We start from the raw sequence: 12,598 nt of genomic DNA on the forward strand, positions 1-12,598 counted from the left end.
TGTCTGCAGGCCAGCCCCTCCCATGGGGCCGCGAGGCCTGGACTGAGGTGCCAAGGCTGAGCCAGAGGCTACTTCCTGCATGTGGCTCCTCCTCGCAGCCCGCAGTGCGGCCCTGGGGCCACCTGCGCAAGGAGCTCCCGTATCCGCTCTGCGGACAACCCTGTGAGGTGGCGGGTGAGCACCAGCCATGTCCCTGGGCTTCCCAACACAGGGGAGCTTGCAGCCGGCATCCCTGCTCAGGTCGTGGGAACAGGGAGGGGCCTGAGCTCACAGCTCCGCAGCCTGGTGCCAACCCTGACAGGGTTGCCCCAGGGCCCGCACAGGGCAGTACCCACCCCACGCCCAGGTCCCAGCCTCCCAGGCCTCATCCTCCCCGTTACTGCCCTGGACCCTTCGGAAACAAGGCACCCAGGCCCACAGACCAGAGGTGGAAATGAGCAGGTCTGTGAGTTTATTCTAGATGTCAGACATAGCTTGTTTTATTAATACTATCTTTTCCACTGATCCAATAACTAAACTGAAACAGTTTTCAAAAGAGTAGACGTGCCCGTTCAGCTTCACCCTGGTACGTGTGGGCCACAGAACACCTCTGGGGGTGGGGGAGGGGGCAGAAAAAGTGCTTCCATGCAGTCTCTTGTGCTTGTCCTGTAACCTCTGCTTCCACCAAAGCCCCCCCCACCCCACCCCCGTCTCACAATTCATTCAGCTCCTGGACAGGTGAGTCTAGGCGTAAGGAAGGGCCTCCAACCCGACGGAAAACGGTAAGACAGATGCACTGAGCCGAGCACCAGGGTCCCTAGCCAGCTGCCTGCTCTCAGACTTCATATTTTAATATAAAATACTCGTACAGCACACGACACCTTCTGCTGGCCCAACACGGTCACCGCTGACTCCAGACAACAGAAAGGGAAAGGCTCTCTCCCAACATCTAGGAACAGAAACTGTCATTCCAAACACGATTGGGCTGTTGCTCGAAAGGCAGGAAAACATTGGATAAAGCAGCACTTTGTCCGTTACCCGGCAGACCCCACCTCAGCGGAGTCCAGCATGGGCCATCAGTGTCCCCGTGGGAAAGTCCTTCCGCGCACGTCCCCCTGGCTGGGCTGCCCCGCACTACACGTGCTTCTCCCACCAGAAGCAAGCATCGCTCCAGGCTTCCTCTGTGACGTCTTCAGTTAAGAGTTAAATAATAATTAATGTTGCTCTAAGAGGAGTTAAAAACCCAGAGTGCAGGCCAGCGTCCTGCACGGGGTCATGTCTCAGGGAGCTGGTTGATGTCCGTCAGCTTGGTGTCATTCAGGATGGCCCGCACCCGCTCCAGGGAGCCCGCCTGCCGGATCCGCTCCAGCTGCACCTAGGGAGCAACACCGAGTCATGGCCTGTGCCCCCGACCTGGGGTCCCCGACTTGACTCTGGTTTCACGGGGATGGGGCCCGTGAGCCACCCCCCACCCCCACCCCAGACCAGGCACCTCCCAGGGCTGCTGTGCTGCAGGCCCAGGGTCAGGGCTGGGACCCTGGGTGGATGACCCCTGACCCCCAACCCCACAGCTAAGTCAGGAAACCACCCCAAGCATCAGAGTTCAGCGCCTCATCCTGACCCCATTGACGTCCATCGAGTGCACCCAGGTGGCAGGCCCAGGAGCACCACAGCCAGACTCAGGGACCCAGGGGAGGCTCCATGGGGAGGACAGCCTGGATGGCAGGGGTGAGGTGTGAGGAGCAGGGACACAGAGGGAATGGGGTTCCAGGACACAGAGGAACCCCTGTAAGTGTTGCCTGGCCAGCCAGGGCCTCACATCGACAGCCGGGACTTGCCTTCCCTCATCGATGGCCTGGGGGGGCGGGGTAGACGGGCCGGCCATGAGGCTGCAGCAGGCCCAGGTGCCCGGTCTCACCTGAAGGGTCTGAGAGAGCTTGACAAAGTCTCTCTGGACTTGCTCGCTGACGTCCAGCTCTGTCTGCAGCCTCTGCGCTTTGTTCTTCTCTTCAAACATCAGCTGTTCCACACTCACCTACGATACAAGTTTTGAAAGAGGATCAATACCAAGGAGCCGTACATCTGTATCACTTTGGGGATCGGGGAACCTGAGGTCTGCCTCTCCAGGAGGAGAGCCGCAGGGAACCCAGCAGCCCCCGGGGCTGACTGCGCAGTCTGAGGTCCTCCTAAAATGGCCGAAGTGCCAAAGCTGCCCCAGTGTCCTCCTCCCCCCAGTAGCCTAGGGACCACTGTTAGCAAAAGGCAGCTGCTGGGATCAGAGGTTGCACAGTAATAGGGACGCACACTTTGGGAACCAGCACCATCTAGCATCTGTGGGGAAAGGGGCACACATGCATGCCCCAGGTGACCCCCATGACCTCCAGTCTGCCCTGCAGATAAGCATGTCAATGGGACCACGCGGGAGCCTTAAGAGACAGTACGCAGTGTTTCCATCTTTCGGGGTCGGAGCCTCAACCTAGGACCCCCACCCCACAGTTGGCCTCGCGCACTTGGAGCCTAGCTGGACTGATCTCCGGCAGTGTGTCCCTGGGAGATGGTCACATGGACGGGCCTGGGAGGATGGTGCCAAGTGTGCCCATAAGCCTGGAGGGCCAGGCCCCGGAGCCAGCGACCCGAATCACAAGGTCCTTTTCCCTCTGCAAGCGGCCAGCCCAGTCAGCCCTCAGGGCACAGCTCCAAGCTGCCACCGTCAACAAGCAACAGGTGACCCCAGGTTTGTGGCACTACATCATGAAATCACCAACACAAACACCACCTTAGCAGCAGCCTCCTTCTTTAACTGTTCTTCCAAAGTGATTCTCATCTCCTGGAGGCCCTCGAGCTGCTGAGACTTCTCTCGGAGTGTGGTCTCCAGCTGTGGAAGGGAAGCCAAGCTGAGCCGGTGCCTGTGGCCTGGAGAAGAAGTAGCCCCGCCCTTGGGCAGCCCAGGCCCTGGCCATGCTCTCCCCACCCTTTCACCAAGCCTGCTGTTTACGCTTCAAGACCTCCTCTTCCTTCCATCAGACATCAGGTCCTCTAGGTCCTAAGGCCTGACGGGGAAGGCAGAACATAAACGTGTGCATAACTGACAGCATGTGAATGTGGAGAAGCAGCATTTAATTCTTCCAGAAAAGCTGCCATGACATTGATCCTGAACAGAAACATTTTCCAGGGGAAGGAGGAGGGTGATAAGGGGAGAGGGTGGGAAGAACCCTCAGGAGGGGAGCGGGGGGAGGGGGTGGGAAAACGTACTCAGAACCGGGGTGAATCCCACTGCGCCAGGCCCTGCAGGACCAGGCAGGAGAGCCCTGAGCGGGCTGGGAACACAGGCTCCACCCTGGAAGCAGTGGGGACCGTGGGGGGTGAGGAGGATGTGGGGGACCAGCAGACAGCAACACAGTCACATTGGCAGCCCTATAATGCTGAGAGAACCAGGCATGCTTCAGAGGCAGAGAAAGACGTTAGGCTGGGGCAGGGAGTGGGGTGAGCACTGAGGTCTGAGCCCACACAGCATCGTGTGCACAAGATGGGACACGCTCCAAAGCTGATTTCTGCCCATGCAGCCCCAACAGCACAGGAGCCAGACCGCACTGGGCTGCAGAGGGCCCACACAGTTCCCAGAGCCCCTGCCGGGAAGGGAGGATGTGCTGTCCAACGGGGGACAACAAGTGTGTTTGCAGAAAAGAGATCAGGAGGTAAGGGTTCCAGGCCCGAGACTGTGAGGGAAAAACCAAGGATGCCTGGAGAAGATGGAGGGATCGGCGACGGAAGACCCTTCTGTGAAGAAGCATGAGTGGGCCAGGAGCGAAGGTGAGAGGGCCATTGAGGGGCCGGGACACTGAAGGTGGTAGGGCAGATGGTGGGCACAAGGCTGTCACAGCGGAGGGCAAGGGGCAGGTGGAAGGGAGAGCAGGTGGACAGCACCCGAGGCCATCGGGCACACAGAGGGACACACAGTGCTGCTCAGCCAGGCCTGTTGGCAGCCTGGGACAGGCTGAGACAGGCAGGGAGTGGGGGCTGCAGCTGTCGGTGGAGACCATGGACACTGAGAAAGGCAGGTGTGAACGAGGCGCTCGGGCGGCTAAGCCTATGGGACAAGGTCTGGGAGGATGGTGGGCTGTGGGCAGGTGCGGGCTGAGGTGTGGCCACGAGCCTGGGAAGGAAGGGAGCGTGGGGGGCGGGGGGTGTCACGGGCTCGGTGAATTGAATGGGGTCTGCTACCAGAGGTGTGCGTGTGAAGACGACCGGCAGCTACAAATGCCCCCTCCCATTGGTCAGGGACTGTGCTCTGCTCTGGTCGTGTGAGCACCTACATGCCGTGACCCTGCTTGCCTGTCCCGTGGCCTCAGTGTCCCCCAGCATGGGCTTCCCTGTGCATGGAGCAGGCCCAGCAAACGCGCTGCCCTGGTACTGGGCAGAAGCTCTCGAAGGGCGGGACACTCACCTGCACCCATCACCACGGATGCAATGAATGTGAACGTCGTAGGACTCACCTGTCCTTTTTCTACTTTTATTCTCTCTAGTTCCGCTTTTAGACTAGAAATGGAAGCTAGAAGGAAAAGAGAAGTGTCAGCACTTACTGATTATTTTGCACCTGTTTTGTTTATGCCCCTTTCTACCACAAGCCCCACCTCAAACTGTGAAAGCACTGAGCTCAGTGAGGCACAGCGGGACATGCACCTCCTCAGGAACCCCTCCCCTTACCCCTAGGGCACGGTGCCCCAGGGAAGTGTCTGCACCCTCTCTGACCCTGGGGTGGGGAACCAGCAAGGCTCTGGTGACACTGCAGGGCTCTGCCAGGAAGGCTGCTCTCCCTGAAATAGGGGATTTTTGTGGTTTTTGAGTCTCAATTAAATCAATTTACTCTGGATGTATCAGAACACCTGAACACCCCTCACTGTTTTCTGTACCTCCTCTACCCATTTTCTGTCTTCCACATTCTCAGCCCTGGCAGCACTGTTTCCCATCCGAGCCTGCCCACCTTCTGGCCCCGCATACCCCCACGTACCCCTGTCCCCCGCACCCACCCCCCGCCTGGCTCCCCACCACCGCCCCCCAGCAGGGCCCGTGTCCTCACCCAGCTCCTCCTTGCAGTTCTCTATCTCCAGCTGCAGGGTCTCTTCAAGGTTCTCTTTTAAGCACTGTTCTGCCTGGATCTGCTCTTTGAGGAACAGTATCTCTGCCTTCAGCTTCTCCTCCGTGTGCTCCGCCGCCGTCCGCACATGCACGATGCTCTCTCGGTACTTGAGGACCAGCTCCCGCAGTGCCTGCAGCCGAGGAACAAGTGCTCGCTCAGTGTGTGATGGGGAGAGACCATGGAAGCCCCCAGATTCGCACCTGTTGTTTTACACGGTTCAGAAACCAACACGGTGCCAACTCCCTTGGGGGTCCCTGCCCTAGTGTTCAGCACGGTGTAGAAATAAGACATCTGAGGCCAAAAATGTGCACTGTGGACAGCAGGTCTCTCCGCCAAAACTGGCTCATAAGCAGAAAAATAAAAACGTTAAGTAACTTGCAGGGAGGGAATCACCATGGATGGCTTCCAGGCCCCAGGATTAGCTGGGTACATCTGGGGGGAACTAGGGGTAAGGACCCAGAAGACTGGAAGGCAGAAGAAGGTGTGGAACGTGAGGACCAAGTGCATTTGCTCACTCATGGACTCAAACACACGCACTTGCTGAACGTCAGCCACAACCTGCTAGAGGCAGTGAGGCAAAGAACTTTCCACCATGACCACCTGTTTTTCTAGAATAAATTCAGTTTAAGCCTTATTTTATTATTTCCCTAAATTTTAGCTATATTCTTTAAAACAATCCAATTATATCCTAAAGCAATTCTAAGGTAAACGCTGGGATTCTTAGATAACTACCAGATGTATGTAAAATCAGGAATAGCAGAAAAGAGAATAATGAAAAAACTGTGGTAAGAAAAGCCTAAGATGTACTCCTAGAGTGGGTCTAAGAGCCAGGCCTCACAGGCTAGACGGGTGACATTCCTCAAGCATTCCACAAAGTGTGGAAAAGTCTAGAGAGCATGGAAAAGAATCCTCCGCCCAAAAAGAACCACTCATCAGAGGGGGATGGTACTGGGAGTGCAAGGAGACAGGGCCCCAAACTCTGCCAAGATCAGCCAGAGAAAGTGCCAGCAACCTCCATGGACACAGAGGGTTAGGGCAGGGATAGGGTGCTGTGGCTAGGTTGGCAAGGTGGCCCCATGAGTACATCAAAACAAAACCAATAGCAATGTTGATACATATACAGGAAAAAAAAAAAAAATGAGTTCCAAATTGTAAAGGTTGAATCTGCAGAGTAGGATCAAGGAAACACTGTACTGTTTCATAAAACAATTTCTATAATGTCAATTTTAAAATATTATTTCTTTTTAAAAAAACCCTGAAACTAAAGATTTCACCAGTAACATCTTTCTATTTTGTTTTGAAAACTGCCCTAAGAAGCATCTTCCTTGCCTATACTGTTAACAGTTTACTTGGCTTTAGCCTAAGATACGGTTTGCTGATGAAGGACTTGACAATGGAGCAGCCTGAGTGTCGGGAGGGTCAAGGAGAGATGTGTACAGCCCGTCTGAACTCAGGCCCAGTTAGTACCTGGATGGAGATGGTTGTGAACGTCTCAGGGAAGCGTGTGGTTTCACAGCCCAGACTCACCCAACAAGAAAGGAACAGAAGTAACCCAAAGTGTCATAAAAGTTAAGGGACTGCCATTTACCCTTTCAAGCGTGACCCAGAAAAACAAGTATCGCAAGCAATCAGCCTGGCAACTCCTTCACACATTTCACTTCCAGCATGTTCTCAGTCTGCTCCTGCAAGAGTAATTTATAGACCGATCCACCAAAGGATTCTCGGGACACTGAACACATGAGCTACAGGAGGAAAAACAAACTGGACTCTCAAAGCTCAGAGCTTTTGTGCTTCCAAAGGCACCACCAAGGAAATGAACAAGATAATCCATGGAATGGAGCAAAGGATCTGCAAAATGTCTGCTGAGGGACTTAGATCTAGACTATATACAGAGCCACAGAATTCCACAATAAAAAATAATCCAATTTAGAGCTGAACAAAAGATGTGACTAGACACCTCTCGAGGAACACAGATAGATGGGCAATAAACACATGGGAAGACGCTCAGTATCATCAGCTGAGTGCCCAGCAGAGTGCGAATGAGAACCACGAGATGTTGCTTCACACCCACTAGGACGTCTGGAATAGAACAGTAGGGACAGGAGAAATCCTCCCATAATCACCATGGCATTCTCACAGGACCCCACGATCCACTCCGAGGTTATTCCTCTAGAGAAATAAACCAAAAAGCGTACAGGAATGTTTGCAGCACATTATTCACAGCAGGCCACACATGGAGACAGCCCGAATGCCTAACAACAGACAAATGGATACACAAAACGTCCATGCCGTGAAGTGTAGGTGGTCACAAGAAGGAACGGGTGCCCTGATGCCTGCTTGACAGCACAGATGAACCCTGACAACAGTATGCCGTGTGGAAGAAGCCAGACACAAAAAACCACAAATTGTGGATTCTAGTCCCACAGAAGTCCATAGTATGGAAAGTCCATCTATGGAAAAAAATAGGTTAAGCAGCTGCTTAGGGCTGGGGGTAGTGGGGAGAATGACAGGGAAGGGGCTTCCTGCTGAGGTGATAAACAGTGTCCTGAAATTGACTGTGGTCACATCAGAGAATATCTAAAAAACACTGAATTGTACACTTTAAAAGGGCGAATTAGAGCGGCCTGGGTGGCTCAGCGGTTTAGTGCTGCCTTCGGCCCAGGGCCTGATCCTGGAGACCCAGGATCGAGTCCCACATCGGGCTCCCTTCATGGAGTCTGCTTCTCCGTCTGCCTGTGTCTCTGCCACACTCTCTCTCTCATGAATAAATAAATAAAATCTTTAAAAATAAATAAAAAATAAATAAAAGAGTGAATTATTTGGTATGTGAATTATATCTCAATAAAGCCTGTTTCAAAAAAGAACTGGTTGGCAGCCATTTCAGAAAACATATTTGTTTGCATTTTCGATCATGTGGAAGCCCAGTTACCTCCACAGTGTCTGGGAGGATGAAGTCTTCTGCTTGCTGTAATGACACGTGCAAGCTGTGCTTTCCCTGCAGACTGTCATTATCTTTCTGTAACCTTGCCAGCTCTTCTGAAACCTGCTCCCGGGACTGCATCAGCACTGCCTGAAATAGAAACAGATATACTCATCACAGCCAGAAAGGTAAATCCTATCTGCTGAGAAAAATAAGGTCAAACCAAATGAGGGCTGAGGATGGAGGATATGTCATAAAGCTCTGTAAGACCTACAAGAAGCTGCCAGAGATATTCCTATTTGCAGTCTTCTACTCGAACAGACAGGCAAGCAGCAGCCTTGGAGCCCATCTTCCATGGTTTCCACCAACGATATCCCTGCACTAGCAATGGACCAGTATCTCCAGTGGCTACACAGCCAGGACTTAAATCAAATGGAGCACATGTTACCTCCTCATAGCATGCATTCAACAGAAGCAGGGAGAACAAAAGAGCATGGTCTTCCTCCTTCATTACACAAATGTGTGTGTATGTGGACTATGTATATACAACCAGCTGAAGATCACTGAATGGCCTGTGGACCCCAAATACTGGAAGTCATCAGGAGGACCTATGCTTAGGAAGTACAGGACACTTGAGCAGCTCACTCTGAAGATGGGACAGGCTCCTACCGCTGCAGGCTGATGTGCAATGTAATTTTAGGTATTTAATGAGAATTTTAATCAATATAAAAGTTATTCTGGCTAATCTGAGTATAATGATAAAATTCTACGAAAGTATTTGATTTCTGCTAATTTCTAACACTCATTTAACTTAAATGTATATGTAAGTGTAGATTATTCACTCCTCCAATGTTTATTTAACAGCTGCTACTCTATAGGAGGCATTTTGCTGCATACGAGGATACAGAGATATAGGACTGAGATCTGCCCTTGAGACGCTCACAGTGCAGAGGAGGGAGAGCTCAGTAAACCCATAACTGCCCAGCGGAAGTGCAGGTGCTAGGACAGAGAATGGGTACAGCAGGGTAAAAGGACAGAGGCTCCGAGGGGAGAGGCTCAAGGACATTTCCTAGAGAAGGTGATCACTGCATTCTTTTTTTTTTTTTTTTTTAATTTATGATAGTCACAGAGAGAGAGAGAGAGGCAGAGACATAGGCAGAGGGAGAAGCAGGCTCCATGCACCGGGAGCCCAACGTGGGATTCGATCCCAGGTCTCCAGGGTGATCACTGCATTCTAAAGGACAAATAGGCTACTGGCAGGCACACAAGGTCACATGTAAAGTTTGGCCAATTTTGTTGGCTCTTACTTATCTTCTGGCCAGAATCAATTGTTTTATGCTCACTTTTAACCCATTTACAACAAAAGATCAGCATCCCACTTCTCTAAGACATGAAAAAGGGGAAAAATAAAATGTATATAGTTACTTACTTTTGCAACGAGAAAAACAGAAGGATAAATCAAAAATAAAACCACCATATACAGGAGGGGCTAGGAAGAGGGTGAAACGTATAGGGAATGGAAGAAATCTGAACATTTACACATTTTTACAGTTTTGACTTATGAACCATGTTGCATGTTCAAAAAAAAAAAAAAAAGTAAATCAAAGAAGAAAAAGGAAAACCCGAAAATGTAATACAAACAGAACAAATGGAGCAAACAGATAACATAACCACAAAGGAAACAGTTAATTGAAGTAACTTTTGAACACTGTGCAGACTGTGAATCTTTAGCTGGGATACATTCTAAGAGCAAAAAGAGCTACAAAGAAACGCTGAACCTCACTTAACAGTTTTGCCATTGGTAGCAATACTAACATGGTCACTCTGTAACTCTTGTTCCCACCTTGACCAAGGGACCATACTGAAGACCACCAACAGTGGACCCACCCCTCACAACATGCCCCTACTGTCCTAAACTCCCACTGACTCATCATCTCCATGATGTTCTTGGCCCATTCATCTAACCTGAATCTAATCACATTCATCTAACCTGAATCTAATCAGACAAGATTCTATGAGGCAGTTGGTCGGGGCTCTTCAAAAATGCTAATGTCACAGAAGACAAAAAAAAAAGGGGGGGGGGGCAACTGTTCTAGATTAAAAGAAACTAAGTGACTAGACAGAAAAAACAATGTGTGACCTTTCATGGGTTCCTCCATCAAAAAATCAGAATAAAAACCTGAAACCACCTATAAAAATAATCATGGGCTTTGGGAACCATGGTCACATTTTAGGGATGTGGTAACTGCACTGTGGTAGGGTATAGAACCACCTCTGTTCTCAGCAGACACATGCTGAAATATTTAGGAGCATCACAATGTCTGCAACGTATTTCTAAATGGCTAGGAAAACACACACACACACACACACACACACACACACACACACACACACACACACAAAGGCACAGAGATGGAGAAACCACAGCAGCCATGTGTGAAAATGTGGCAAAGTACTGACAACTAGTAAATCTAGAAGATTTAGGAAGATTTTAGGAATGCTTACTCTATAACCTCTCAAAATCAAAATTTTCCAAATAAAATATTAGAAGGATACTAAGACCCCAGGCACTGTCACAGCTGCTCTTGTCTGAGGGGCAAAGAAGAATCTCTCTTCCTCAGTATGAGAACCTCTGAAGGTCATGTCAAGAAGGACCCCAACAGGACCCCAACATTACTCTGAATACTTCTACGTCACTCACAATACACAGGTTTTAAGGGGAGTCCACTTGGAACGTGTTTGTACAGGCAGGTGGGGCTGAGAAAACAAGCAGGGAAGAGATAAGAGAGGACAGTGGAGTGAAGGCAGCTAAATACTGGTTCTGTCAACATTTAGCAGTGATTTTTACACTGATGGTTACCATTTTGTATTCTCTGTCAATAGGTATGGAAAAGGTATGGAACTCTCTAGTCAATGATTAGAATGAGATGCTCCTCGAGAGACCATGACTATTATTTAGGATCAGCTCAAAAGGCACTCAGATACTGACCTGATGCATATCAAAACCCACCATTCCTTTTCCCACACATCCACCCCTGGCAGAGCTGGACCAGGGGCGGCTTGTAGGATCATCCCAGCAGGACCATCATCTACAAAGATCATCAGTGCCTGGGAGCATGTGTCACCCTAATTCCTGTGACATTGATTAGGCTACTCTCAATAATTAACTGCTCAGGAAAGTACAAGGATAGTTCAAACACTCCATCTGCTGGAGCTCTGAGAGATTTCAATAGTCACCTTGTATTTGGGACCAACAATTAGTGCAAAGTTTATTCTGTTCAAGTTTCTCAAATTGGAAAAGTAAAGGTAAAGGTGAGAGTGTTTTTTTGTTCAGGAGGCAGGCTTAAAAAGCCTGTCCTTTACAAATGTTGCTTCGGCCCCAGAGAGCAGAACAGTGTGACCACTGGGCCAGGGAGACATGGTCATAGCAAAGAGGGTGAGACCCAACAGAACAAAGGGGACTCTATCAACCCAGTCAATGCTGATTTAAATGTTAACTTACCATCTGCTCCTGAACATCCCTTTTCGCCTGGGAAAACCCCTGTTGTAACTCTTCAAGTAAGATCTCAGATGCCTGGGCTCTGAGGACGAGTGCAGAGATCTTAAAAGAAAAAAAAAAAGGACACACAGACAATATAGTTAGGAAGCTGGTGATTCTTATGCGAACCCTTCCACCCCTGCTTATGTGATGTCCAGACCTAACCAGCTCATCACTCATTCAACGGATATGCATGCATCTACGGGGTCTTGGCCCCTTGTGTCACACAGGGCAGCACCAAACATCCCTGGGGCTGCGCACTGCTATACATGAACAGATAGCACTTTGTGGATCTCAAGACAGAGATGTTAACCCACGAGGCCTACTTATATTATCCTTAAAGAAGCTTTTAAAAAAAAAAAAAAAAGAAAGAAGCTTAAAAAAAATCAATAAAAATTTTGAAACTCTTGTCCACAAAACAAAAGCACACAGTGTAAAGCATAAATGGACCTTCTGTGAACTAATGTCAGTCTTCCAAGATGATTTACTCAAAAGCAAGCAGTGCACGACTAACACCATTGAACTGTAAACTCCCTTAGTTTGAATGTTTCTTTTTTTTTTTTTAAGATTTTATTTATTTATTCATGACAGACAGACAGAGAGAGAGAGAGAGAGGCAGAGACAAAGGGAGAGGGAGAAGCAGGCTCCATGCCGATAGCCTGATGCGGAACTCGATCCCGGGACTCCAGGATCACGCCCTGGGCTGAAAGCAGGCGCAAAACCACTGAGCCACCCAGGGATCCCCAGTTTGAATGTTTCTGAGAGAGGTCCTGTGAAAGTTGGGGATTCGTACATAACAATTATAATATAAATCAAAATATATTTGTTCAGACATTAAAAAAATTATTGCCAGCATTCTGCTTCCAGTAGTGGCAGATTAGGTCATGTGACTCAAACTTCCTATTGAGAATTAAGAAAACCAGACAAAAATATGAAAGATATCTACTTGAAGGCACCGGAGAACAGGGCAAAAAAAGATTTACAGAGCCAAGGGTCAGAAGGAGGACATGCCAGCTCCAAGAGA

At 49.9% G+C, this 12,598-nt stretch overlaps 1 protein-coding gene across 3 annotated transcripts in view; it reads right to left on the minus strand.

Annotated features, from left to right (window-relative positions):
- Positions 1 to 450: 450 nt before the first annotated feature.
- Positions 451 to 12,598, minus strand: part of RABEP1 (rabaptin, RAB GTPase binding effector protein 1) — a 101,582-nt gene continuing 89,434 nt past the window's right edge. For all 3 annotated transcript variants that reach the window (XM_038536474.1, XM_038536473.1, XM_038536472.1), the window contains 7 exons: positions 11,539 to 11,637; positions 8,046 to 8,186; positions 5,057 to 5,246; positions 4,473 to 4,528; positions 2,756 to 2,854; positions 1,898 to 2,014; positions 451 to 1,354 (listed from right to left, as the gene is read on the minus strand). In XM_038536474.1, the coding sequence (XP_038392402.1) occupies positions 1,253 to 1,354; positions 1,898 to 2,014; positions 2,756 to 2,854; positions 4,473 to 4,528; positions 5,057 to 5,246; positions 8,046 to 8,186; positions 11,539 to 11,637 (804 nt within the window). In that variant the 3' untranslated portion in view covers positions 451 to 1,252. The remainder of the gene's footprint in view (positions 1,355 to 1,897; positions 2,015 to 2,755; positions 2,855 to 4,472; positions 4,529 to 5,056; positions 5,247 to 8,045; positions 8,187 to 11,538; positions 11,638 to 12,598) is intronic.

The sequence above is a fragment of the Canis lupus genome, chromosome 5, assembly GCF_011100685.1.
Source record: "Canis lupus familiaris isolate Mischka breed German Shepherd chromosome 5, alternate assembly UU_Cfam_GSD_1.0, whole genome shotgun sequence".
Taxonomy (NCBI): domain Eukaryota; kingdom Metazoa; phylum Chordata; class Mammalia; order Carnivora; family Canidae; genus Canis; species Canis lupus.